We start from the raw sequence: 27,965 nt of genomic DNA, 5'->3' as shown, positions 1-27,965 counted from the left end.
CCCCCTCAGAATTCCCTCCAGGAATTCCCTGGCTGCTGGTGCAGGTGAAAATCCCTAGAGCAGCTGATGCAGAAGAATTAAATCTGCACTTTCTTCCCCACTGTTCACATCCTGTCATTGTCACAGAGGCTGGGTGGGAATGTTTGCTGTGTATTGGAGCAAAAGTTGTTGATTATTGGACTGATTTCTTGTTTTTTGTTCTCTGTGTATGTCTGATAAATGTATTTTCCTTTTTAATTGTTTTTTTTTCTATTCCTGTAAAGTCTGTCTTTAAATGTAGCTGCACAATGTTCTGTAACTTATGATATTCCAATATCGATTGTTTCCTGAGGACTTTACTCAAAAGTTGTAATTACAGGGTTGTTTTGGGTTTGGGTTTTGTTTGTTTGTTTGTTTTTAAGAGCTGCAAAGCTAATTTTTGCTGTTAACAAATGCAACACGGTACAAAATCTGGTGAATAGGAAATGCCCCAGGCTGGTACCTGAGCACAGAGGAAAACTTTGGGAGAAGTCCTGACCCCGGATAAATCCACAGGGAGCACACCATGCTCTGTCACAGAGGATGCTCTCAGGGCATTTCTCCAGCCGGGAAAAACCCATTTATTCCAGTCACTGAAGGTGCAGAGGCCGGACAGGTGATGTTATTCCCGGCTGGAATCCCAGCACTCGGCAATCCCACCCCTCAGAGCCTCGGCCTGCGCAGCTTTTTAACTTTATCCCCCAATTTTCTGGACGTGAACATTTCTGGGTGTGACAAAGACACTGCGGCCTCTCGCGGCCACACCCGTGCTAACTGTAGTTGTAATTAATTTATTTTAAGGCTTGCAGCGCAATGCCGAGGCCGGGCCTTTGCGGGGTGTCCGCCCTCACGAGGGGCGATCCCGGCGTGAGCAGCCCCGGGGAGCCGCTGCCCCCTCAGCACCGTTCTCCTTGTCACCGCCGTGCTTTCGGGGTGATTTATGGCCGACACGGGTCACTATCATCGCGACATCCCGCTCGGGGCAGCGCTCGCATCCCACAGGGAATTCCTGTGGATTGAACTCGCTCCTGTACCGCCCGCGACAGTGCTGAGGGCGGGACGCGCCTCCTCAGCGCCCCCGCCAGCCCGAACCGCCTCGGGAGCTCCTCCTTGGCCGGAAATCCTCCCAAAATGAGTGTCCCGGCGCATTTCCTCACAAAAATAAGGGATAAAGGGGAAGAGAATGGCGCTGGGAACACCCCTCCGCGCTGAGGTGGTACGTTCCTCGCGCCCCCGGTCCCGGCGCGATGGACTCGCCCGCCCCGCCCCGCCCAGACGCCAAGACCACGCCCCCAGCCATCCGTTGCTAAGCAACAGCGATCGCCGCTGAGTTATTGTTGCTAGGCAATAACGTCATTGAAGTACGCCGGAAATGGATTGGCGTACCCGGAAGTGCGCGGGAAGGAGAACCCGGAAGCGCCATGGGATGCGATGGCGGCACCATCCCCAAGCGGCACGAGCTGGTCAAGGGGCCCCGCAAAGTCGAGAAGGTCCGGAGGGGGGAATCCGTGAGGAATGGGGGCTGCGGCGGGGGGGAGGCCGGGCTGGGGGCCCCTGTGTCAGTGTGGCGCTGGTGGCGGCTTAGGGCGGGGCCCTGTGTCCTGTGGAGGGAGCTGGAAAATTCCTGAGGGGGCTGGGAAGGGAATGGAGAATCCTGAGGGAGCTGGGAAGGGGATGCAGAGCTCCTGAGGGAGCTGGGAAGGGAATGGAGACTTCCTGAGGGAGCTGGGAAGGGAATGGAGAATCCTGAGAGGGCTGGGAAGGGAATGGAGAATCCTGAGGGAGCTGGGAAGGGAATGGAGAATCTTGAGGGAGCTGGGAAGGGGATGGAGAATCCTGAGGGAGCTGGAGAGTTCCTGAGGGAGCTGGGAAGGGGATGGAGAATCTTGAGGGAACTGGAAAATTCCTGAGGGAGCTGGGAAGGGGATGGAGAATTCCTGAGGCAGCTGGGAAGGGGATGGAGAATCCTGAGGGAGCTGGGAAGGGGATGCAGAGTTCCTGAGGGAGCTGGGAAGGGGATGCAGAGTTCCTGAGGGAGCTGGGAAGGGGCTCAGCCTGGAGCAAAGGAGGCTCGGGGGGACCTTGTGGCTCTGCACAGCTCCTGCCGGGAGGGGACAGGGAACAGGAACAGGGACAGGAGCAGAGGGAACGGCCTCAGGCTGGGCCAGGGAGCTCAGGGTGGGCACAGCAGGAATCCCCCATGGAAAGGGGGTCAGGAATTGGGCCAGGGAGCTCAGGGTGGGCACAGCAGGAATCCCCATGGAAAGGGGTCAGGAATTGGGCCAGGGAGCTCAGGGTGGGCACAGCAGGAATCCCCATGGAAAGGGAGGGGCTGGAGAACGGATCAGCAATTTTAGCAGGATCTTTGGCTGCAGTGATTTTGTGAGTAGCTCCAAGGGCACAGAGCAGGTTTGTAAGAAGCCTGGGGTTTGGTGAATGCTCCAAGTGCCAGCTGGTTTTATGCTTCAACAATTTACAGACTGTGAAGTAAGGAGTGTTCTGTTTTTCCCCTGCAGGTTGACAGGGTCGCTGAGCTGGTGGCCAGGTGGTTCTACTGCGCCCTGAGCCAGGAGAAGCTGCGGCGGCCCATCGTGGCCTGCGAGCTGGGCAGGTGGGAGCGCTGCCACGGGCACCTCGGGAGAGGAACAGAATTATAAATACCAATTCTAAATACAACATTAGATACTGTAAACATAATGAAAATAGGTTGAAATAATTCTAGATAAAAATATAAATTTAAATTATAAATATAAATTCTAAATACAACATTAAACATTGTAAAATTAATTAAAATAGGTTGAATCAATTCTATATAAAAATCTTAAATTAATTTAAAATATAAATATAAATTCTAAATACAACATTAAATATTGTAAAATTAGTTAAAATAGGTTGAATTAATTCTATATAAAAATCTTAAATTAATTTAAATTATAAATATAAATTCTAAATACAACATTAAATATTGTAAACATAATTAAAATAGGTTGAATCAATTCTATATAAAAATCTTAAATTAATTATAAATATAAATTCTAAATACAACATTAAGTATTGTAAAAATAATTAAAATAGGTTGAATTAATTCTATATAAAAATATAAATTTAAATTATACATATAAATTCTAAATACAACATTAAATATTGTAAACATAATTAAAATAGGTTGAATTAATTCAACATAAAATCGAAAATCAATTAAAATTATAAGTATAAAATTATAGATACAAATTAAATAATATAAAATAATTGAAATATGTCAAAATCAAATTTAATGGAGTATATTGAATATTAGTATATTCAAAATATATTTTATTCGAATAATTAAGTATTGTTATTTAATTATTAAAATAATTAAATAGAGAAATGTATAATCAATTATATAATTTAATTTTATTGATTTAATTTAATTGATTCATAACCAGTTAAACTTACAAAATTATAAATACAAAATTAAATAATGTAAAAATAATTAAAATAATTAAAATAAAATGTAATATTGCATTATATAAAAGTATTTTATATATTACATAAGTATTATATAAAAGATTGTTTATATAGTATGTTATATTAGAAAATTATATTAATATTATTAGAACATTATATTATATTATAAAATTATAATAATATATTAATGATTAAATATGGAAATAGAAAATCCATTAACATTATAAATATGAAATTATAACTACAGGGCATTCTGGCAGCCCAGTGTAACCCTTGGGATTTTTCTGTTACAGGCTGTACAACAAAGATGCCATCATTGAATATTTGTTGGACAAATCCCCCGATAAAACCCCCATGGAATCTGCCTCCCACATCAAGAGCATTAAGGTCAGCAGGTTGTGTTTAGTGTGGAGGTTAAAACCAAATGGTGAATTCAGAGTCGTGCTGTCACCTCTCCATTTGCTTGTGTGGATTAAAGTGTTCAAACAAAACACGATGGCAGGGATGATAAGGGTTGTTGTCATGGCTCAGAAATCCCAGGGAAAACAGCTTCAGGATTCCCAGAGTCACAGAACCCCTGGGGAGAGGAGACCCTGAAGAGCGCTGAGTGCAGCCCAGCCCCGGCGCCTCAGGCAGACCCTGGCACCCAGTGCCACGCCCAGGCACCCAGTGCCACGCCCAGGCACCCAGTGCCACGCCCCAGCACCCAGTGCCACACCCTGGCACCCAGTGCCATGCCCAGGCTGTGTGAACACCTCAGGGATGGGGAGTGCACCTCCCCGGGCAGAACATTCCAGAGCTTTATCACCTTTCTGGAAACAGCCTTTTCCTGAAATCCAGCCTGCATTTCCCTCGGTGCAGCTCGAGGCTGTGTGCTCTGCTTCTGTCACTTCTGGAGCCAGAGCCCAGCCCAGCTGAGCACAGGCACCTTCCAGGAGCTGTGAGAGTGACGAGGGCACCCCTGGGTCTCCTTTTCTGCAGGCTGAGCACCCCCAGCTCCCTCAGGGGCTCCTCACAGGGTTTGTGCTCCCAGCCCCTCTCCAGCCCCTCCATGTCCTTCCCAAACTGGGGTACCCCGAGCTGGGCACCGCCCTCCAGGTGTGCCCAGCACAGGGGGACAGTGACCTCCCTGCTCCCGCTGGCCCTGCTCTTCCTGACCCAGCTTTGTGTTTTCCCTCTGCAGAACGTGACAGAGCTGCAGCTGGCGGACAACCCGGCCTGGTGTGGGGACAAGGAGAGCATCAAGGGGGACAAGTACGACGACCCGCAGGCTGCACGCTTCATCTGCCCCGTGGTGGGGCTGGAGATGAACGGCAGGCACAGGTCAGGCTCGGGCTGCAGGCTGCACACACAGCAGGGAAGGTGGAAAATCATGGGCTAAGCCAGGCCTCGGGGGGAATATCTGCCTGGCTGTCAGCTTTCAGGCTGGAGCTTTCAGAGTTCAACAGGCTGTGGGTGTCTTTTTGTGGTATATTTAAGAGGAAAGATAAAAGTTTAAGAGGAAAGATAAAAGTTAACTTTTTCTTAGGAGTAAGGAGTAGGGGCAGTGCTGGCAGGGACAAAGTGCCTGAAGGTTGTGTGGGGGGTGAAGCACAGGAGATGGCATGTGACCTCCCTTGGAGTCACATCAAGCAGTTGCAATCATGGATTGATTTGGGTTGGGAGGGACCTTAAAGCTCCTCCAGTGTCACCCCTGCCACAGGCCAGGGCACCTTCTGCTGTCCCAGGGGGCTCCCAGCCCCATCCAGCCTGGCCTTGGGCACTTCAGGGAGCCAGGGGCAGCCACAGCTGCTCTGGGCAGGAATATTCCTGCCCAATATCCCACCCATCCCTGCCCTCTGGCAGTCTGAAGCCATTCCCTGTGTCCTGTCCCTCCATCCCTGTCCAATCTGTCTCTCCATCTTTCCTGCAGCTCCTTCAGGCCCTGCAAGGCCACCACGAGGTCACCCCAAAGCTTCTCCTGTCCAGGTGAACGATGCCAGCTCTGCCAGCCTTTCCTCACATTGTCTCTCCCTGTGTCAGGATCAGGCTGGAGATGGACTCTCTGTTCCACCCTGCAGTAAATCTGCATTTTCCTGCTCTGGGGCAGGGATTTCCTCACAGCCTGCTTTGGGCAGAGCAGCAACTTCTCTGTCACCTGAGGGATGAGAAGAGGAGGAGTTCACAGCTTAGGGGTTGCTAAGAATTTCTTCCTCCAGAGAGGGATTAGCCAGGAGATACTCAAGATAAAAAAACCAAAATACCTTTCATGGTTTAATGTAGCCAATACTTTTCTTTCATTTTTTACATTGTGCAAATTAATAATAAATTAATTACCCACTCAACCGTGCTGATAGTTTGATTAGGTGGAAGAATTTGTAAAGAAGGTGGGCTGAGACCTGCCAGCACTGCACAGATCTCTCTCAGTGCTCCAAAAATTATTGTGTGCTGTCTTTTCTTGGCAGGTTTTGCTTCCTGAGAAGCTGTGGCTGTGTGTTCTCCGAGCGTGCTCTCAAGGAAGTTAAAGCAGAAGTTTGTCACAAGGTGAGTCTTGCCAGCTGTGGAAGCAGCTGGGCCTGTGTGTGCTTTTACAGTTCCATCTGCTGCTCTAGAAAGGGAGTTTTTAATCTCTGTGTGCAAAGTGAAATGGAACTTACCTAAGTTCTGTTCTATGATGGCCTCAAGTATTTCTTTGTGGCCTTTTTAATTGGAAAAATTATTCTAAATAATTATAAAAATGAGCATTTTTGCTCTCAGAGTTTGCTTTTGCAGCAACTACTTTTTTCCCAGTATTTGGTACTAATTTCAGTTTTTCAGAGGGTGACTGCTTTGGTTTTGGGGGTTTTGTTTGGTTGGTAATTTTTTCTTCCTGAATGCACATGACCTGTGTTTTATCAGTACCTGTTCTATGGTTCAACTGGTTGGATTTTCAGGTGATGTTTTGTATTTTTGAAGGACACTGGGCATTGCTTTTTTTTATTTTTGGGTGGGGCCAACTTTGTAGAATTCTCAGCAGTTCTATAAATTATTGTAGAAAATACTGACCTAATTTCACATAGCTGACCTCACTCTAAAGGTTTTTTTGTTAAGCTAAGGACAATGATAAAATGAGCAAATACCCTTTTTTCCTATCACTGCTTTCATTATCAGCAGGATTTGTGGTGAGAGTTGCCCCACTTGGGCAGTTATTTAATTTCTGTGAACACCCTGATATTGGATAAAATCAGGAGTATATTTATATTAAACAAGACCTGGGAAGGAAACACTTTGTCTTGGTAAATTGTTGGATGTTGTAAGGTTTAATCTCAGATTGCTGCTTTCAGTGCTCATTTTGTTCTTTCCTAATGGCTTTGTTTCCTCTTGGCAGATACTCATTTATTTTTAATGAGGTTTTTTTGTCTGCATCTAAATTTTTGTTGATGGATGGGTGTAACCAGACCGTAAAATGCAGGAATGAGATGTTTTGTCCATGGTTTGGCCAGTCTGATAATTTTATAAAAACCAAATGAATCTCACATATTTTTTCCCCCTGGCTTTTTTTCAGTAATGACTATTTAGCATGCAGCTGGAAATTCTTCACAATATTCAGAAAGATTCTTCTAGAAATAATTAAAGGGATAGAATATTTAGTCTCTCATCCTCTCGTGGCTGGGTTTTGATGCACAAAGACAATGGCAACCAGAGAGAGCACACTGAGTGAGGTCAGAGAGTGATTTGGCAGATTTTAGGGTGTATTCTGCTGCTGTTCTCCTTCAGAATCAAGAAGGGGAGTAGAACTCTTCTGAACAGGAGCAGAGGGAGAGGTTTCTGTGCTTTGTGGTGTCTCACAGGTTGTTTATGTCCAAAGCATTAGAAATTAGGCTTTAATTTGGAAGCTGACTCTCTAAGAAGTTCCTATGGATGTAAAATATCCTAGAAGTGGTGTGGGGACAGGATAGAGGTTATGGGATTGGTGCTGAAAATCCTTCTGGGGGTCACTTTGAAAGTTCAGGACAAGGAAAGTTGGGTCACTTTGAAAGTGAAGGACAAGATTACATTGGAAATGTACTTTCTTGCATCAGCCCAAAGTGTATTTTGGACTTGTTTTCAGAGTCAAGTAAACACAGACTTGAACTCGTGCCCTGACTGTTCAGCTCTGTGCCACACCAAACACTTAACCCCAGGTTTAATTTAGATATGAAGCTTTCTGAAACAGAGTTTCTGCCCACGGCTGTCAGATCCAGAGCTGGGTGTGCAGCAGTGCTTCCTGGAACCAGGGTCACTTAGGCACTTTCTGCTCCTAGGGCACCAAATTAACAAATATTTGCTGAGATCTGACTGATCAACTCTTGACATAACACAGAATTCATGTGTGTCTCAAGGTGGTGTGGTCAGGGTAATCACAATAATGAGCTGAATACTATTTCTTATTACTTGAGAATGGGTTCATGATGATTTTCCTAAAATTTTGTTTCAAATCCAAAATCCTTTAATCAAAGAAGTTCATGCTGCAAGGATATCCCTAGGTTGACATGGTCAAGTCATACCAAAATTGTATTTTCAGAGGCTTTTTTGTGCAGGTTTTTTGCCTGGTTCAATTTCTGCAAAAGGAGCCCATGATATACAGAGCCTGGCTACTGAATTTTTAATTTTAATTCAATTTGGAAGTGATGCACAACAACTGTTCTGTGTGGTGGTGCCAGGGGTGAAAGCTGGATTTGCTGCAATGATGGCAATGAGGAACCTTCCATTCCCCTTTTAAAAGACATCATGGAGTGGATAAATGCTGGCAGTGCCCTACAGTGGGGAGAGAAATTAATTATGAATATTGCTGTGATTAGCACATGCCAGACACCCATTAGCTTCAGTAATGGTTTGGAGAGAGACTCTCAACAAGCTCAGCATGAACATGGCTTTTATTTTCCTTTTCTTTTTTAGCTTTATTTCCCTCCATAAAAAAACTATCTCCAGCAATATTTAGCCACAGGATAAGTCCTGGATTATCCATGAAACCAAGCACGGGCCTTTGGGTTGAGTTTGTAAATAAATAGGGACCAGATGGCCTTTCTTCAGGTTAAAGTTCATCTGCAAGAAATGATGTTTCCTCTAAACTTGTGTGGGAAAATGAGGAGTGAAGTTCCAGCAACCTGGGAATGAGTTTGGAACGAGGAACTTTCATGTCCTGTTGTTGGGTGATTTGATTTTTTTTGGGAATAGGCTCAATCTGTAGTCAGTTTTCAAGTAAAAACTCAGGGATGTTTTGGGTCTGTATTGAAGATTGCATTGAAATGGCTCCTTTTAAAATTTATCTTGATTTATTTAAATTTTATTAATAATTTGCAGTTTTTAATCACGTGAGTTCTCCAGGTGTTACTGCACTTGCTGCAGGCTCTTTGCTTCTCTCAGTCAGGGATGGAAAAATGTTTGAGAAATGGCTTTTTGCTCAGTTTTCCTGCAATCCCTGGCCTCAGATCTTCCCTGTCTCCTTGCCCTAAACTCCTGCAGAGACTCAGAACAGAGACTTGGAGACAAACACGTGTTGCAGGATCCTTCTGTTATTAGGAGCAAAGCCTGGGAAGGGCAGCAGTGATGTTGCCATGCTACAAAATGAAATTAGGGATGTGGCTGGCCATGGGAAACAAAAACAACCCCACACTCCCCAGTGGCATGGGCTGTGTCATGAACTGGCTGTCACTTATGTACAGGCTCTGAAATTTTAGCATCAACTTCATTATTCAGAACATTTCATGAGACATTCAGTGGCTGTGACTTTAATGTATCATTTCTCCATATTTTATCTTTGTTCAGTCACTGCTTCCATTTTATTATTTTCATGCTTTGCCTGTGAACTTGAGGAATATTGACTTTCCAGCTAAACAAGTCACTTGATGGATGATGAAGTTCCCCCCCTGATTCCAGCCATTCTTTGGGAATGAACCCGCTGCTAGCGGGATAAATAAAACCCCTTTATTTCAGGAGTGCAGGATTGTGCTTTACCCTCAGTGCACAGTGAAGCTGTGGCTGTAAATATCCACATTTCCTGCTGTTTCCTGCCAGGATGCTGCACATGTCTTGGGGAGGCTGAGCTCACACATCCAGCTGCATGTTGAAGTGCCAGTGCTGCTCGATGGGCACCTGAGCCTGGCACAGGATTGTGCTTTACCCTCGATGCACAGAGTGAAGCTGTGGCTGTAAATATCCACATTTCCTGCCAGGATGCTGCACATCTCCTGGGGAAGGGGCTGAGCTCACACATCCAGCTGCATGTTGAAGTGGCTGTGCTCCTGCAGGCGCCAGTGCTGCTCGATGGGCACCTGAGCCTGGCACAGGATTGTGCTTTACCCTCGATGCACAGAGTGAAGCTGTGGCTGTAAATATCCACATTTCCTGCTGTTTCCTGCCAGGATGCTGCACATGTCTTGGGGAGGGGGCTGAGCTCACACATCCAGCTGCATGTTGAAGTGGCTGTGCTCCTGCAGGCGCCAGTGCTGCTCGATGGGCACCTGAGCCTGGCGCAGCACCTTGAGCCGCAGCCGCCGCTCCAGGCACTCCAGCGCCAGGGGGTTCCTGGCAGCCTCAAACTTGTTGGCAAACAGGTGAGGGGACTCAATAATCCACTGCAGGTCCCCCAGGCCATAAATGCAGATGTCTCTGACGTAGTGACCTGCAGAGATAAAGTGGAGAGGTGTGGCAGCAGCGGGAAGATGAACGGAAGCATTTTTTTTAAAAGAGTTTTTCACCTTTGGATTTCTGCATAGAAATGGAGCTGGAGGATAATGGCACAATCTTATAAAGACATTTAGAATGTTTATGTTCTACATAAATAGATGTTTGTTACCTCCAGCTGCTTCCCTGCCACGGTGCTCTGCTTAATAAAATCTTGTAGTTGGGCATCAGATGTTCCGAGCTCCTGCTGGGATTCCCTGCTCAATCACACCCGGGCTCAGCTTGCACACTGAGGGATTTTAATTATTTCTGCATGCTTTCCATGTGGTCAGCACTATTCTTTCTTATTGTTGTTCAAATTGAAGGGATTTAAGCCAATGTTGATGAAAGTTCCTGACAAACATCCTCGTCAGGTAAAGCCCCTCAGACAAATTAGTGCATTGGTAATTAGGTAATTGTCAGTGTATGGATACTGTGCTCATCTCAAAATACATAAAATATGTCACTACTAGATGAATATAACATATATCTCAACGTCTCTTTAATTTGGTATAGTGCAGTCATTTATAGGGTGCCTTGTTTTATTTAACACTTCCAAAAGAAATGATATATGACTACAGAGGCACATTTAATAGCTGGTTTAAATAATATGTAATCACCAATTAATGCTCACCAGCGAATCAAATTGAAGTTCATGATCAAAATTCACGTTACCTTTGCAGCCTTTGTGTGAGAGCCCTTCTTGATCTTTCCATTTAATGGCTCTTAGGTCTCCTTGCCAGCCTGCATTGGGTGTGGCCCCTGGAGCATCTTTAAAAACAAAAGGCTCTGATAAGATTCTTTTCTACTTATTACAGGGAAAATTCTCACTGCTGGACACTTCTTAACTGCAATCACATTAAGTATTTATTTGCAGATATTTATGTCATAAGAACAGATATTATTTTCAGTATTATTGCTAATTTTTTTTAATTTCTTCAGAGCAAAAGCTTTCATGCAGCAAAAAACTTCTTTTTAACCAGAATTTTTCCAACTCCTGGTCTGCACTGAAGTAGCCATTTCCTGCAGTCAAGCTTTGTCTCTCAGCCACCAGATGTGACTTTTCAAAAGGGCAGCAGCAAAGCTGAAGAAATAACTTCATTTCTGCATTTCAGAGCTGTTCAGCTCCGAGCTCACAGCCTCTCCGTGCCCTGCTGGGCTTATTTGTGGCAGAAATGCCCAACTCTTACCAGGTAAACGATTGAGGGTGACCCAGTAGTGCTCATCAGGGCTGTAGGTGTCCCTGGACCACTCCAGCAGAGCTTTAGCCCGGGCGTCGCTCAGTGTGAACTCCACAAAGCCCTTGGTGAGGACGTAATAGGCACTGCCAAAATAGATGGTCAGGTTATGTGGGGGCCGGGCTTTCCTGAGCTTTGCTGGGTACACGTAGGGCACTCCAGAATGCACATACTCCCTGTAGCTGACCTCTGTCCTGTGCTTCACGTGCAGGGGCTGCACTATGCCAGGAGTGATGTTTTTACCGTTCCACTTGCTTTTTATATATTGTATGATTTCTTTATTTGTTTTCAGGGGGTAATCTTGGCCACACAGATTAATAACATAATTCCACTGAACTTTGGAGTTAACGAGGTCTCTCATGCAGTTAATATCAGCTTGTAATCTTGAAAAGCCTGCATAAACAACGTGTTCTCTTTTGGAGGAAATAAAAATGTTTTCAAAGCAGTTAACGAGGTTCTGTACAGCAGTTTTATAACTTCTGGGTGACTTTTCATCAATGTGGATGCAGTAAATATTCTGAGGCATATAAATAGCTCTTAGCAGCCTCACAAACATTTCCAGCTCCTTGTGAATTGTAATAATATATGCCAAGGAGAAATTTCCTTCTTCCTCTGACAGTGGTCTGGTGATGAAATGCAGAGTCTTCAGGACTGTGGAGCAGCTGCAGGAATCGTGAATGCAGCTGAGGGCTTTGGGCTGGTAGGACTTCTGACAAAAGTTTCCAATTTTAAAGGCTGCAGGTTTCCCCACAAAAAGAGCGGAGCAAAGTTCATCTGGGTAAAAACCACACTCTGCTCTTTTGACACGGAATTTTTGCTCATCTGACTCATCATGAAGTGGAACCTTCAGGTAAATGAAGGTGTAGATGAACATACAGACAGCAGCACACACTAAAAATCTTGATTTCTTTCCATGGAGTGGGTTCATCTTTTATTTCCAGCTCCTGTCTTCTTATCATGGTCCAATTAAACATTCAGATCATCTGAAAGGAAAAGTGAGATAAAGGGAGAGAACCTTTCTGTTTGTTTTTTAATAGATGCCATGTTAGTGCTGCATTTATAAATGTAGGGATTACTACCAGGAGGAACTGTGTGTGCCCTGGGAATGCAGAGCCACAAGGCAGGAATTTTGTCTTTCCAGGACAAAATGATCTCAAAATGATACAAAAGGACCCAAAATGGTTTTGAATTCTTCACTGCTTGACCAAGGGGTGCCAGCCCCTCAGGTGGGAGATTCCTGTGCTCAGAAGTGAGCTCTGAGTGCTCAGCACCAGCTGCTGCTGAGATTTCCTCAAGGCCTGGGAAACTTGAAGTTCTGCCAGAGGATCAGAATTCAGTAAATTAAATCAACAGAAAATTTATTAAATAAACAGAAGGAAGGGGCTAAAACGTAATCCACGAAATACACTGGGTTTTATCCTTATAAAGTCAGCTAATGTTTCTGACTCAGAGATTTTTATTTTTTTTTCCTCTGACATCTTTGTGTTTGAGCTTTGGAAAACCGAACAAGGGGACAGCACTCGTTTCTGATTTTTGGGATTTCTGCACGCCCTGAGATGAGGACACGAGTGCCAGTATTGGCATCCTGAGATAACCAAGTTACAGCACGATTAGCACAGGAGTTTTTCCAGTGTGGTTTTTTTCCTTACCTTTGCCCTGTTGAACAGTCAGAAGAATGAGAGTGCAGCAGTCCTGAATCCCACAGCAATTACATGAAGTCTTTATCCTTGAAGCAGGCGGTATCAAAATTCTAGAGAAAAATACCAAGCAGAAGGTCCATCAATTCCCACTGAGCTCAACAGTTAAATTTTTTTATGATTTTAAATCTATTTTTTTCTAATTATTTTTCTCTTCTTTCATTCAATGATTTTTTAAACAAAATTTGCATTGAAATATTTTACATTTTGCAGCTGTCAAAATCATGAAGTATTTGGCTTTACACAGGAATAGAGAAAAACAGATTTTTATACAGATAGTTTCACTAGAAGAATGCTGCTGTGGTTAGAAGGCTCGAGGTTTTCATTAGAAAGAAGTGGAAAATACTTTTTAAAATAAAAAAATCAGTATCTCCCTTAAAAGCTTGAAAATAAAGAGGGCATTGTAGTTAAAGCAGCAACGAGACATAAAATTCAAAAAGCATTGAGAAAACAAATTGAACCGAGGGAAGGGATCCTCCATATTCCCACATTTTTAAGATCTTGTTGGGAAAGAATGTATTTATCTTTTGCTCCTTACTGGTATGCACTGGATTTCATGCTGGAATGGTGCCTCCTTCCCACTGAGCATTCCAGGAAGCAGAGCTGGCTGTTAGGTGGAGGGCTCCTCCGTGTTCCTGGGATGTTCTTTGGGCAGCTCAAAGGAGAACAGGAGGCAGGCAGCTCCCAGGAGAATATTTCAGCCTCGCAGCTCCTCGGGGATGCGTTTACTGGGTAAACAACCTCGATGGGAGCCTTCCATCCCTCTGAGCAGAAAGCTGCAGCAAATCAAGCTCTGGATGCTGCGCGGAAAGCAGGAGAGCAGGGGTGCCACTGCAAGGTGAAAAGCAGGATTTCTGCATTAAAAATGACATGAAATCCATCCTGTGTCAGAGCCCCAGGGGTTTCTGTGAGGACCATGATGAATATAGCCAGGGGCTGGATTTGGGCAAACACTGATTTCTGTGGAGCCCTAATTACCCTAATTACACAAAACTAAAACTTACAAAGAAGAAGGTGAAGAAGAAGGACTAGCTTCTGCTCCAAAACTTCTATTTTGCTTTATATATTTTACTATATTCTGAAACTTCATAAAGTTTTCTACAATGTGATATTACACACTTCTATTCAAAGTACACACTTCAAATCTTAGTTCTGTTATTTAATTCTGGAAGCATTCTTTATGGTTTCAGGTTAAATGCAGGGTTCTCTTGGGGGTTAGTGTCTGATAGTACAGAAAGTTTCAAATTCTTAGCAGCTAGGGGTCTAACAGAGCTGGACTTGGACAAACTCTTTATTCTGAGGGAATAATTGGCAGGAGGAACATTGAGATTCCTCTGAATTAGTCAATGTCACGACATCTGTGGGATGTCACAGGAAAAAAACAGCAGGCAGCTGTAAAAACATTTAGGATTTTATACCTGATTAAATATAAAACATCTTACCACCAAGATTGTGGGTTCAGTCCCTGTACAGATCATTTACTTGGGGGCTAAACTCGGTGATCCTTGTGGGTCCAACTTGGAATATTCTCTGAACCTGTCCAGAATGAGGGTGCTTGGCAGGTTTTTTTCCTTAAATATATTTTGGACAGGTTGCAAAGTGTAGTTCTAGGGAGGCAAGCTGTAAGCTGCCTGTTTCATATACCTGAATTTTTATTACCCTTCAAGTAATAGCTTCTGGGGCTGTTTCAGGCTGTTAAGTGCTTACCATGGATTTTTTCCTACTGGACTGTGTGACATCTAGAAACTGTATTTTTATGGCAGCATAAAAGTACACAAACACCCCATAATCAGGTAAGAGGCAGCGATTCCTCTCCAGTGTTAACATGTTTATGGGGAACTGCAAGGACAGAATTTGACATCTTTCAGCCTCGGGAGGATTTTATGGAACGAAAGCTTTTTGGTACCAGACTTTGAGAGCTGGAATTGCAGCTGTCAGTGCCACTGGATATGAAATTTGTAGTTTAGCAGGATCCTCTCAGCCCTGTCTGCTGGAAGGATTATTCTCCCAAATTTCCTGCTGCCCTTGAGGATTATTCTCCAAAATTTCCTGCTGCCCTTGAGGAGCAAGAGATCCTGTTGGGAATGTCCACTGTCCATAATGACCCTGCTGGGACCATCTTGCCCTTGAGGAGCAAGGGATCCCATTGGGAATGTCCACTGTCCATAATGACCCTGCTGGGACCATCTTGCCCTTGAGTCTTATTATGTAAGAGTGCCATGACAAGTATTTTCTGCTAGCAGAATGCCTCTGAAACTCAGCATTTCCTACGTTAGGCACAGGTTTTCTAAATCTGGAGGATGAAGTTGTATGAATTTTTAAAACTCCTGCGAGTAGCTTGTGACATTCTTGGGAAAAAAAAAAAAAAAAAAACAAAAACAGGGATTTTCAAGCACCTTTGAGGACGCTTTTAAGGACATTGCTTAACAGAAAACTGTTGTAAGCCCAAGATGCTCCATCTCAATTAACAAAGTAAACTCTAGAGGAAAGGGGAATGATGATGATGCCTGGAAAAAGCCTGTGAAGTGTCAGCTCAGCTCATCCGGACCCCATTAGCACACACCGTGCCTCTTGAAGTAACAACTCCTTTTGCTTCCTGCTGCTTCTCCTGCCCTTGCACTTAGGACTGCATCACTGCACCTCGAAGCATTCTGTTTTCTCTGTGCTCTTTGCTGTTGCCTAATATTAAAGTCTAGATCAAGTTTGCTTTGTATGACCTCACAATTTAGTGAGGCAAATTACATGGGAATGCTTCATCTTCGAATAAAATGCTGATAAAGCATTAAATACTTATTTGAGCTTTTTTACGGATTTTTTTTTTTTGTTTGAAAGGTATTTTTGCAGGCATTAATGTAGACATTTTATAAACAAGGGAAGACTAATTCAATCCTTTAAAAATGTTAGAATCAGTTCTTTTAAATGCTATTTCCATTGCTGTGGTTTTTGATTAAAAGAGGGTCAGAATATGGAGTCTGCTTCTGGATTTTGAGATGCATTGAGTAAAAACATTTCTCCATCAAACCCAGTTATTAAAATCATTAATTAAAAACACTGCATACACATAATTTGCATACACAGCAAATTTATGAAGTTTTCATGTTCGTCTTTGCTGTTTTTCCTCTTTTCCTGTTACGTTTTTTCCCCCTTGAGTATTTGACCTCCTAGTAATTTAAAACAAAACCGATGAAAGCTATTTAAACCCTTAAGTTCTAGAGCAGTAAAAGAAATAAGTCGCATAAATACCGCGATTTTCACAATACAATCAGTACCGACGACCTCCATCCTTCTGTGCATCCAGAAGGAAAAGAACCGTAAAGCTAATGCAGATTTGCCGTTTTCTCAGCAAAATGACTTCACGTAAGGAAAAAAGGCAGAAGCTGCGATGCAGGTGATGCAGCCTTACCTGGTCCAGGAGACGGCAGCAGGATAACCCGGGATGAGTGCGGGCTCACCGTCCTTCAGCGGGGCCGCCGGCGTTCACGGCTAACAGCGGCCGCATCCCGCCTCCCGGGATGACATGTTAACCATGTCTGCCACCCAGCCAGCCTGCCCCGGGGCTGGGACAGCCCGCTGCCCGTGCCGGGAGTGTCACCGAGCAGCAGCTGTGCCCCCCCGACCGCCCCTGAGCCCCCCCAGCAGCGCCCGCAGCGCTGTGCCGGGGAGCCGCTGCCTGCCACCAGCCAGCCCGCACCGGGGCTGGGACAGCCTGCCCCGGGGCTGGGACAGCCCGCTGCCCGAGCCGGGAGTGTCACCGAGCAGCAGCTGTGCCCCCCCGACCGCCCCTGAGCCCCCCCAGCTGCGCCCGCAGCGCTGGCAGCGCTGGCAGCACTGGAACCTGCCTCCTCCTCTTCCTCCTCCTCCTCCTCCCCCTGCCCTTAACTGTTCGCCTGCCGAAACTTTCCAGTTCCAGCGGGGAATTGCTGCTGCCGGGCATTCCCGGTGGCTGGGAGCTGAAAAGGGAATAAATGAGAGATGTCCTTGAAGCACAGAGCTCGCTTGGTGTTAGAAAGAATTAAGGTGTAAGTTAGCGAAAGAATTAAATGTGAGTGCCTCTTCTGAATGTAACCACTTCTGCAGAACGGGGATCAAGCCCTAAATGGGCCGAGGAGATAAGAAAAAAAGGGTTTGAATGGGACTGCTGCTGGCCTTTCTGCAAAACAGGGTCTGTCCCTGGTGGGTGAGGAGATAAGGAAGAGGTTTGAGTGTGAGTGCTGTGTCTGAATGCTTCTGTAAGCAAAGGACCAGCCCTGCTGGGCCAGGAGAAGAAGAGCTGATACAAAAAAAAGCTAGAAAAACAGATTGGTAATGGATAGGAAACAGAAGGTCCTAATAATTGTAAATCACAGCTGTAAACAGAATGTAAGTCTTGTAGCAGTAAAGTGAGGTGTGTGATAAATATGTGTGGTAGAACCGTGTGCTACGTTTGGAACCCTGAGGTAAAGAAATCACAAGTTCTGTAAGACCCCAGCCCCTCAAACTCTTTTAGATAAGCAAAGAAACAAGGGCAGAGGCAGAATTGTAAAATTATAAAAGTCTGTGTTAAATGGGCCCCAGGCAGAAATGCACAAGGAGGTGTTAACCCTACGTGTTCTCTGGTGCCAGAAAGGTGTGCTGTGCTTTACAGTGCCTGCTGTGCAGCAGATTGCTTTGAACCATCCTTCACGCACAGTGTTTGCTGTTACAGCCTTTTAAAGGTTCTTTGATAAGTGGAAAGTTGAGCCTAAATGTGCTAGGATTGGAGGAAACAGCCTGATTAAAATACAGTGTTGGTCAGAAATAAACAGAGAGAAAGCCTCAAAGTAAGTTAAGGCCCAGCTGCAGGTATGACAGGTACAGAATTATCACTGATTTTAAGAGAAACTCTGTAAATTGAAGCTTTTTCTTGAACTGGTTTGGAAGTAGATGCTGCAGCTCCTGAGTGGAAGTTCACATTCTGTGAATCGCTAGGTGGGGAATTTCCACTGCTCCCAAGTTGTCCTTTACTCCCTGACCCACTGCGTGTCTGGGTTGGCCGACAATGTGAAAAAACATGCTCAGCAAATCTTACACTCCTGAACTTTTAATGGCTAAACCTCTGGAAAATTCTCTCTTCAAACAACTTTTACTTACCTGTGCCAAACAAGAATAATCTTTAACGCATGAGCTTGTGTGGCTGGGAGATGAACAGTGAGATGGTCCAAGAATGATCAATCCTCCTCCTAAATGTCCCTGTTTGAAGAGGGACACTCAGGTTGTGGCCATCCCTGTCCCATATCCTGGTGGGAATTGTGCATTTCCTGGTAGTGGTCATGTTCAGGAGAACTGCAGGAATTCACTGTTAAAATGTGGGAAAGAACCTTCAGGTTTCTCTGGAGACATCAGACTGTAACGCTGGTGTGAACATTTAGATATGAAAACATATTTGCCTGTTGTTTATTTGTATTACATTGAGACTGGAGAAGTCATGCTCAGAACTACATTTTAGATGCTATAAAATAATAAATGTGTCCATGTAGTTTACAGCAAGAAATAATATACAGCTCCTGTCTTAGGCAGCTGAAACTGTAAACTCTAGAATTCAGGAAGTCATCTGAAATTAAGAGCTCGTTACTACTTTAAAAATCCTGTATTTTATACTTTAAGAAATATAAAAATTATGTCATTTAGGAATGTCCTCTATTCAAGGTGCTAAGAACTACAGCAGGTACCTTCATCTATATTTAAAGGCCCTAGATAAACAAGGTACAGCAGAGGAGACCCTGTGATAGCACAGAAGAAACATCTGCCCCAAGACCTTAATGAATCTGAAGGAAGAAACATCTGAATTTGCAGAACTGAAACTTCTTTCTGCTTTTTATCTCATTAAGATGTTTGGAAGGGCATGGTCTCTGACATAATCCAATGTTGTCATGGCAAATTTTTTTTTTTCCAGGGAATGGAAAGAACACTGTCTTCATTTCCTTGTTTCTTGTAAATACTTCTCAGTTTTGAACAATTCCGCCTGTGTTGTCCAGATGGGAACCTGCATTTGCTTGTTCTTTTAAAATGCAACGTTTAGTGAAATTAGAGTCTGCTGACAAAATAGATTTGAAAAACGCTGTATTAGGAAACAGCCTAGAAAAGAAATTGTGGGGCTTCTATAAAGGAATTTGTGGGGCTTCTTTAGAACCAAGTCAGCTGCCAGCTCCTGCCACAGAATGAAGACTGAAATTCTTGATTTTGGAGCCTTCTCAGTCCCAAGTGTGAGGTCACACCAGGCTGGGATTTCTCATTGAGTAGAAATGGAAAAACGTGGGCTACTCCCCCATTTCTGGGGTGTGACCTTTCCTCTTCCTGCCTCTCTCCAACCCCTGTTCCTCCTCTCAATCTCAGGCTCATTTTTGAAGCTGTGCTCTGCACTTGAGCAAAGTCCTGCCCACGTGTCCTTTCATTTGTTTAATTCCTACTGCAAATACAGGAGTAACGTTGCTAAACCTTTGTTTAGAAAGAGTAATGGCAGAGGCAGGATTATAAATTAATCTTGCAGATTAATAGAAAACTTCTGCGTTTAACAAAATAACAAAAAAAACCCCAAACCAACCAACCAACCAAAAAAACCCAAAAACAAACAACCCCAAAAAACAAACAAAAAAACACCCCCAAAACAAAGCAAATAAACCCAAAAAAAGGCAAAAAAAATCAAATTGAGATCTTAGACAAGAAAACATCATGGTCAATGGGCTGGTACATCAAATGGTTGCAAATGTGCACAGGAAAACATCTGTGCCTTCAACCATGAAACATGTGGAGGTACACAGAGCACATTACAGCCATTATCCAGATTAATTTGTGAAAGTAGTTGGAAACTTGGGAGTGTTTGATCAATCAGATAAGGGTATGGTCTCTGTGATACAATCCAGTGAGGCAGCAAGGCAAGGGTAATGAATTATTCTGCTTTTATGACTCCTTTTTATTCCCACAGTAAAAAAAAATACAACAAAAAAACCCAAAACAAAACAAACAAACAAAAAACAAACAAGAAAAAAAAAACAAAAACAAAAAACCCAAAAAACCACAACAAAAAATCACCCAAAGAAAAAAAACCCAAAAACCAAAAAATCCCTTCATGTTTTCCTGTCTCCCAGTTGAAGAGAAAAATGCTGTCTGTTCCACATGTAGAGGAATAACACCTTTGCTCCCATCAGTGGTTGTTTCTTCTCTCACTGAGGTAAAAGACAAATTCAAGAGCAGAATGGCATCCAGGTCTTAATCAAATGCATTCATAACTAAAAATCAGAAAGTACTTTTGGGTTTTAGCTGTGGGGTTCAGTAAATGGAGGAGATTCTGATTAGGAATACTTTGAAGTATGTTTGTGCCAGGAAAACAAGGAACCCATGAACAGAAAATACACAAATAAAAGAATTAGTTCAGAGTGTTGTTTATAGGAGCCAGAAGTAGAAACATGCAATTTTGTCCTTTCTTTTCTTTCATGAAGTGTGGTGTTCCCTTTCAAGAGGAAGATGTGATTGTCCTTAATGGTAATAAAGAGGATGTGGAAATCCTGAAGAAAAGGATGGAGGAAAGAAGACTCAAAAGTAAATTAGAAAAGGTAAGATTTTTATACATTATTTATTAGAAAATTGGAAGAATTCTTGTCTGCAATGAATCTGCTCTTAGATTTGCTGATCTTTGTAAAGATGGAGGAATTTACTCCATGAGCTGGGCTGTATTTAAACACTGCTTTGAAAGCAGTAGGGTTTTTTCTATATTTGGCCAATAACATCTTGAAGTTGTCCATCCTAAACTTTCTCCTGACCAGCAGGAAGTGCCTTGTGCACTCAAAATGGGTAAAATGCAACGATATTTTCTGGTTTTCTTGAAATGAATTCATTCTAGTAATGAGCTGCATCATCCCTGTACTTCTTGTGGTAGTTCCTGATGACAGCATCCATTTTTTGATCTTATTTTATAAGGTGTCTTTTATTGGCCTCTGTCAGAAGCAGGATGTTGGGATCTGTGCACTCCTGGTGCTGTAAGAGTGTGGAATTTGATCATGTTTTGTGGTTCTCACAGTCCTGAGCAGTCACTGCTCCCCCAGTTCCCACCGTGCTGTTGAGGCCTCTGCGTTTTGATCTCTGCCCAGGTGAAATGCAGTGGGAATGAAATCCCTGCAGCTCTGCCCTGGCAGCTGGGAGTTGTTCTGTGCTGCTGAGCTGTCAAATGACACTTCTGCACTTGGGGATGTTGTCAGCACTGCTGTTTTGCCCTGAGCTCCCTGGAGGATGCCAAAGCAAGCAAACCTTCAGTGCTGACTCAGTTCCGGGTGCTCAGACTTAGCTGGATCTCAGGCACATAAATCACAAATCACAAATCTGATCCTTTCAGCCTCTGAGACTTGAGATGGAGGCTTCATCCCCTGATTTTGCCATGCAAATGTTTCCCTGGTTTGTTTTCAAACAAATGCTTGTTTACTTGCTGGGGAGCATATGACTCCTCCTCATCACAGGGGCTTTATTCATCGCTGCCAGTGCAGCATCTCTGGGCCTGGGCAATACATCAAAAGGAGGCTTTTCCATAAAAATTCTGCTGCTCTGTTTCCTTTTCTTTATAGTCTCTGCATCTCATGTCTGATGACTTCTGGCATAAGAGTGATAATCTCATGGTGTCTGTTCAGAGGGTTCTTTCTTTTTTTTTCCCCTCAGTACTTGGTAGTTAAAAGTTTGGGGAAAAAAATTAATTTATAATTTGTTGCTAGACTGCTGCAGATCTCAGCAGATGAGCGAGTGGTTGGTTGCATTGGTTTTCTTTAGAAACGGGGCCCTAACAAAGCACCTGTAGCTTTGGAGGAAATTATTTTGAATATTCTGGAAGGTGGTGCTGCCCACAATTTCTGCCCAGCAAAGTGCCAGAGTGTGCAGGGCAGCTTTGGCTTCAGGGTGGCAGCACAAAAGGACACCGGGGCTCCGTGTGCCCTGGGGGAAGATGCAAATGGGATTTGTTTGGTTAGTGGGGAATTACAGGATAGGATTTGCAAATCTCTCAGCCTCAGGTGGTGACCTTGGTGCCCCAGCTGCAGGGAACCAGCTCTGCTGTCCCTGCACATCTGAGGCCTGGGAGCCCCAGTCCCAGTGGCAGCACAGTTCCCACTTCCCTGGCACTGCTGTCCAGATTTCCTCCTCCCTCCCTTCCTTCCTCCCACCTTTCCTTTCCTTTCCTTTCCTTTCCTTTCCTTTCCCTTTCCCTTTCCCTTTCCCTTTCCCTTTCCCTTTCCCTTTCCCTTTCCCTTCCGAGCAGGCTCAGTGGACCTGCTGTGTTTGGGGCAGGAAGCACAAACCCCTTTTCTTTATCCCCACGAGACAAAACATCAGGAAGATGCAGCTGGGACCAGGATAAAAAAAGCTCAGCTGTCCCTGTGCCCACACTGGCATCTCTGCAGTCTGCATTCTGCTGAGTGAATTTATGCACCCACGGAGTTACAAACACCTGAGAAATGACTTTGCTTTGGGAATCCACCCGTAGAAAAGGGGGGAATCCCCTGCACTGAGGTTTTCCAGGTCCCTGAAGGGCAGAATGGACAGGACCTGTGTTACTGTCATATTTTCTGGAAAAATTCTTTCGCCAGGATTTCTTTTTTTGGGAAGCTGAGAAGCCTCAGAGAAAAATGAAAACAATAATTATTTGATTTGGGGTTTTTTTGTGTTTTGCTGCTTTGACATGTGGTTTGGACATTGTTTATCAACAGGTGCTTGTTTGAATGGTTTCATGTGAATTGGGTTAACCTAATGACCAATCAGGGCCAGGCTGTTCTGGGACTCTGGAGAGAATCTCGAGTTTTCATTTTCATTCCCTGTAGCCTGTCTGTATCCTTTCTCTGTTCTTTAGTATAGTTTAGTACAGTATTCTTTAATATAATACAGTAACATAAAATAATAAATTAGCTTTCTAAAAACATGGAGTCCCATTCATTCATTTCCTCCTCCAACAGGGAACCCAAAAAATACCACGGAGCTGGCCTGTGCAGGTTGGGTGGGATGAGTTTAGGGTTCTTCCCACCCAAACCATTCCATGGAGCTGACTGCAGCAGAGCCCTGATCCTCTGCCACCCCCTCCTGGGTCAGCTTTGCAGCAACATTTGCTGTGGCATTTTATTCCTCTGCCTCACGGCAGGGGTTCTCCTGAGCTTTAGAACAGAATGAAATTAATTAAATATATTTATTTTCTCTGAGTTTGTGCAGCTGTCTTAGAACATGTTCACAATTCAGAATGTGTCCAGTGAGAATAATGCTAATGACTGTTCCAATGCATCTTTCTTTTTGTGTAATCAAAGCCAGTAATGGGATTCTTCTTCTTTTTCTGTTTCTTAATCTGTGCAAACATAAATTAATTTGGAAAATCTGCTGCACAGATGCTTTTTAAAAAGTTAGATTAACTGTTTGCATCTTTTCTTCCCAAGCAATCCTGCAGCAGAGGGTCCAGTTATTGGCAGGTGCCCAGGAGGGATTTTTTAATGGACTGAACAAAATTGAGTGGATACAAGATTCCAGATTATTCTGACATTTTTATTGAAAAAATCTTTATTTATTACAATTAATTGTGTCTTATTAATGTGTTATTAATTTTTAATTGTGCAATTTACTGTCCTGCTGGGTGGGTTCAGATGATCAGTTAATGAGAATAACACACTCCCCTCTCAAAGCATGCAAACCCAAATATGAAATCCAGACAAATCCAATTTTGTCCTGCACAGTTTTCTTTAATGGAACTGCAGGGTTCTCAAGATTGTTATTATTTTTTCCGTGTAGAAATAATACAAAAAATGTGGAAGCGAGAATTCTAATGGGTAAGAAATAAAAATGTAGAGAATTCAGTTGTGTGTCTATCAAATACGAGCTGGGAGTTTTATCTCCTTTCAGTCTGGTGCAGATTTCTGCTTGTGTTGTTTCAGAAATCAAAGAAAGGCAAGACAGCAGCAGCAGCTTCTCAGCAAGAGCCCTCTGCAGGTAATGTTCTCCCATTTCTGTGTCACCTTCTGAGTCTTGAAGCTGTCAGGATTTCATTTTTCTGTTCTTTAAAATTTATATATTTTTTTTTTAGATTCTCCAGGTCCTTCAAAAACGAAGAGTGGAAAGGATTGTGTCAGTTCCAGCTCTGGAGAAAACAGGCAGATAATCTTCACCAAAAGTTCAGGTTGGTGGTTAATCCTGATGTGAAAATGGACCAGATGTGCTGGTTTATGGCATTCTAATATTGCTTTAAGTTGAGAACCTGACCTAGTGAAGTTAGAGATTCTTATTTACTCACTCTTGGGTTTGCTGTGTCTGTTTTCCTGGCTGTGATGTAGTGGAGGAGAATTTGCAGTTTCCTGATGTACAGTTGATCAAAAACTGTGTTATGGCATTTTATTTGGATGAATTTTGTTAAAAACCCCTGATTATTTAATTTTTAATCCTCTGTTTTTCCTGCTGATTTGCTCTGTGTCCTTGGGAACACTGGAATAGAACTTTAGGATGAGCTGATGAACCTACAGCAGCCTTAAATCCAAAGAACAGTGCTTCCTCTTTATTTAATATTTAATCTGCTATTTAATGTCCCCACACTGATGTTTTCAAACAGAAGGGCACATTTTGAAGGTCAGTCTGAGGTTTCTGTGGGAAGAATTAAACCCTGTACCTTAAAAAAATCAGAACAATTCCAAGAATCTGAGAGTGATGATCTGTAGATAAACTGGGAGAAGCTGAAATTCCACCAGCAATGCCTGACCTGCCCTCTACTGTCTGCTTTTAGACAGGAGAGACTTTAAAAACACTTCATCCCAGATGATGAGAATTGCTCCTGGATGTTGAGTAACCTCGTAATTCTAATGATATTCATGAATCTTTTGTTTTCTGAGGGTGTAAGAAAAAAAGGTGCTTTTTGAAACTGTTTCTGTTGGGGTTGCACGCTCAGTTCTGTGAGGATTTCGGGTTGCACACACAATTCTGTGATGATTTGGGGTTGAACACACTCAGTTCTGTGAGGATTTGGGGTTGCACACTCAGTTCTGTGAGGATTTGGGGTTGCACACCCAATTCTGTGAGGATTTAGGGCTGCACAGACAATTCTGTGAGGATTTGGGGTTGCACACTCAGTTCTGTGAGGATTTGGGGTTGCACAGACAGTTCTGTGAGGATTTAGAGTTGCACACCCAATTCTGTGAGGATTTGGGGTTGCACACACAATTTTGGGGTTGCACACACAATTCTTTGGGGATTTGGGGTTGCACACCCAATTCTGTGAGGATTTGGGGTTGCACACACAATTTTGGGGTTGCACACACAATTCTTTGGGGATTTGGGGTTGCACACCCAATTCTGTGAGGATTTGGGGTTGCACACACAATTTTGGGGTTGCACACACAATTCTTTGGGGATTTGGGGTTGCACACCCAGTTCTGTGAGGATTTGGGGTTGCACACCCAGTTCTGTGAGGATTTGGGGTTGCACACCCAGTTCTTTGGAGGCCTTGTGCCTGAGTTTGACTCGGGATGTTGAATTTCTGCATTCATTTCTCTGCACCAGAGATTTGGCTTTTTCAAACACCATCCTGCAACTTGGGACATGAAAAAGTAAAAAAAAAAAGAGATTTTTCTGTAGCAGTAGATAAAGTACACTGAGAAAAATGGTGTCAGAAACAGAGGGTGGGCATTTCCCCACTACAGACATCAAATGATGCAGAGCACTGTTGTTGCTCATAACTTTGCAGAGAATGAAGGGAGCAGAGGGATTCCCTGGGGAAAGGTGTGGCACAAGTTGTTTTTGACATTTGGGAGCTGATTTCAAACACTACTGCAGGCTGCTGGGGGCTTGCATGTTGCTAAAGAGCAGAGCTCAGCCATTTTTCACTTGGAGGAGTGAATGCTGTCAGTACTGAATTGCAGTGCAAGGGGTTTGCAGAATTCCTCTCTCAACATTTCTAAATGTATTTTGAGTGTGAATTCTAAAAGCTGTTGCATCCAGTTATGGGAGGGCTAAAAAAATGCATATATTTTAATTTTCAAATGCTGTTTTTCATGTTTATTTAACTACCTTTACCCAGTGTGAGCTGTCATGCTTCATTCTGTTCTTTTTCCCCTCAGAGAATGGAAACCCATCAGCCCCAGGAAAAGTCAATAAAGCTCCTTCCAGCAGCACCAAGAGATCCATTGCAGACAGCGAGGACAAGTCTGAGGCTTACAAATCTATTTTTACAACTCACAGCTCAGCAAAACGTTCCAAGGAGGAGTGTTCCAACTGGGTTACTCACACAGCTTACTATTTCTGAAACAATGAGGAGCAGCCGTGGCTCCTTCCCTCCCCAGGGCTCTCTCTGTCCAGCTCTGCTCTCTGCTCCTGGCTGCAATTGCTGTTCATGAGTTGGTTATAAACCTGCTCACAGCTGCTGAGCCTGTGCCAGCTGCAGCTTCTGGTAAATAAGAAGCAAACCAGCAGAATCCGTGTTGGAGCAGCAGATTTCATTCGGAAATGTTGGAATTTTTGCACAAAAATTCTCCTTTTCTCCTCCCAGTTGGGTGTTATTCTCAGTCACAGCGTCCTCAGGAGGAGGAGGAGGAGGAGGACAGGAGAAGTTCCTGCTCTCCTCCTCTGTTGATTTGTGCCACAAAATAATTGTGTAATTACAGTTTTCAGTGTATTACTACAGAATTCAGGCCCACTGTAACTTTATGACAGCAAAAATAGAAATAATGCTTTCTTTTTTTTTTTGTTAAGCTGTGCCCTCAGTAGCACTCTTTATTTCTAAAAGGTTCTGCAGCTACTTTCAAATAATTTACCTTTTGACAGAGTAGGTGAGAGCTCAGTCATGAAAATGTTTGTGCACCATCCTAGTCCGTGTTGTTGTAGCCTGTTTCTAACAGAATATTCCCTTGTTAAAGCCTGAATCCCATAATACCCACCTGGAATGACCAGAGGGAAAGCTGCCACTTTCTCACTTTCCTCTCTCCCTCTTTTAAAATTGAAATCTGCTTTCCTAATCTTGGCACAAACTAACCAGAACAGACACGCAGAAAGTAGGAGGCTTCAAAAACCACTGCATGATGTTACCTTGTTACCTTTGTGTGTGAAAATGATTAATTACCCTTGTCATACAATTTTTAAAGTGTCCCCATTTCTAATTGGCAGACCTGGAGATCCAGATGCTCTGTTGATATTTGCATAGATGGTCTCCGTGATTCAAGCAGCTCGAATGACACTGCTGGGATTTCATTATTCTTTTGATAGGTATAATTAAAAATTGGTTTGCTGTAGAATTTATATGGTGGTAAGAACTTTTTGTTTTCCAGAGATGTGAGCACATCAAACAGTTTGAGGTTTGCTGGAGCTTCCAGGAAGCACTCGGGCACATTTGGCATGCATGGCTGGGGATCAGCTTTGTTCTCCTTGTTCTGTATTCTTTTCATTATGATCCTTTATTATTTGTTGCTTACAGGTAATGAAATTTCTGCACTAAAGGTGTCCCATAGTTGGGCTTTTATTTGCAGTTTAATTCTGTTTGACAACACACGTTAAAATCCTGTTGGTGTTTTATAGGACTGCACTTCTCTTCTACTTCCAGCTGTTATAAATCCTAAAGGGCATTAATTTAATGCTTTTGATTTAGTTCATACTTTGCTCAAAATACACAGAGAAACATAAAATTCAGTGTACTTCTCTTGTTAGTGATAAATCAGGCCGAGTCCAAGCTGTTGCTCCCAGGTTTTCCTCCCCACTGGGCCATAACAGTGACTCCTTTTTTCTCCAGATCTGCTCATCTATTAAAACAAATTCCTGCCTGATTCTTCCTGTACCCCTGGGTTCATCAGCTCGTGCTCTGCCTCTCTGCCAGGGTTGTGCCCAGTATTCCACCATCCCCACCTTCAGACGTTTGTGGAAGTGTTTGCACTGGGGGCTTTGCCTTCCCTTTACAGAG

The 27,965-nt window shown here is 43.5% G+C and overlaps 2 protein-coding genes across 3 annotated transcripts; one reads left to right on the top strand and one right to left on the bottom strand.

Moving 5' to 3' along the window:
* The first annotated feature begins 1,378 nt into the window (after window positions 1-1,378).
* On the top strand, window positions 1,379-27,693 carry RTF2 (replication termination factor 2). Its single transcript, XM_038158771.1, has 9 exons — window positions 1,379-1,508; window positions 2,535-2,629; window positions 3,759-3,852; window positions 4,649-4,788; window positions 5,910-5,988; window positions 20,518-20,631; window positions 23,968-24,022; window positions 24,117-24,209; window positions 26,137-27,693. Exons 1-9 carry the CDS (start codon window positions 1,440-1,442, stop codon window positions 26,319-26,321), a joined length of 924 nt encoding a protein of 307 aa, XP_038014699.1. The 5' UTR covers window positions 1,379-1,439; the 3' UTR covers window positions 26,322-27,693.
* LOC119710126 (beta-1,3-galactosyl-O-glycosyl-glycoprotein beta-1,6-N-acetylglucosaminyltransferase 7-like) lies at window positions 9,823-16,919 on the bottom strand. 2 transcript variants are annotated; one of them, XM_038158770.1, is made up of 7 exons: window positions 16,467-16,919; window positions 13,602-13,894; window positions 13,016-13,116; window positions 11,540-12,349; window positions 11,319-11,452; window positions 10,804-10,899; window positions 9,823-10,087 (listed from the first exon to the last, which is right to left on the bottom strand). In XM_038158770.1, exons 4-7 carry the CDS (start codon window positions 12,292-12,294, stop codon window positions 9,861-9,863), a joined length of 1,212 nt encoding a protein of 403 aa, XP_038014698.1. In that variant the 5' UTR covers window positions 12,295-12,349; window positions 13,016-13,116; window positions 13,602-13,894; window positions 16,467-16,919; the 3' UTR covers window positions 9,823-9,860. The 2 variants fall into 2 exon arrangements, with proteins under 2 accessions (XP_038014698.1, XP_038014697.1); XM_038158769.1 differs by having other exon boundaries at window positions 11,319-12,349; window positions 16,467-16,885.
* Window positions 27,694-27,965: the final 272 nt, after the last annotated feature.

Source organism: Motacilla alba, chromosome 20, assembly GCF_015832195.1.
Source record: "Motacilla alba alba isolate MOTALB_02 chromosome 20, Motacilla_alba_V1.0_pri, whole genome shotgun sequence".
NCBI classification, from domain to species: Eukaryota; Metazoa; Chordata; class Aves; order Passeriformes; family Motacillidae; genus Motacilla; species Motacilla alba.
Note: the sequence above shows the minus strand (reverse complement) of the source record. Positions and strands in the feature narration are given on the sequence as shown.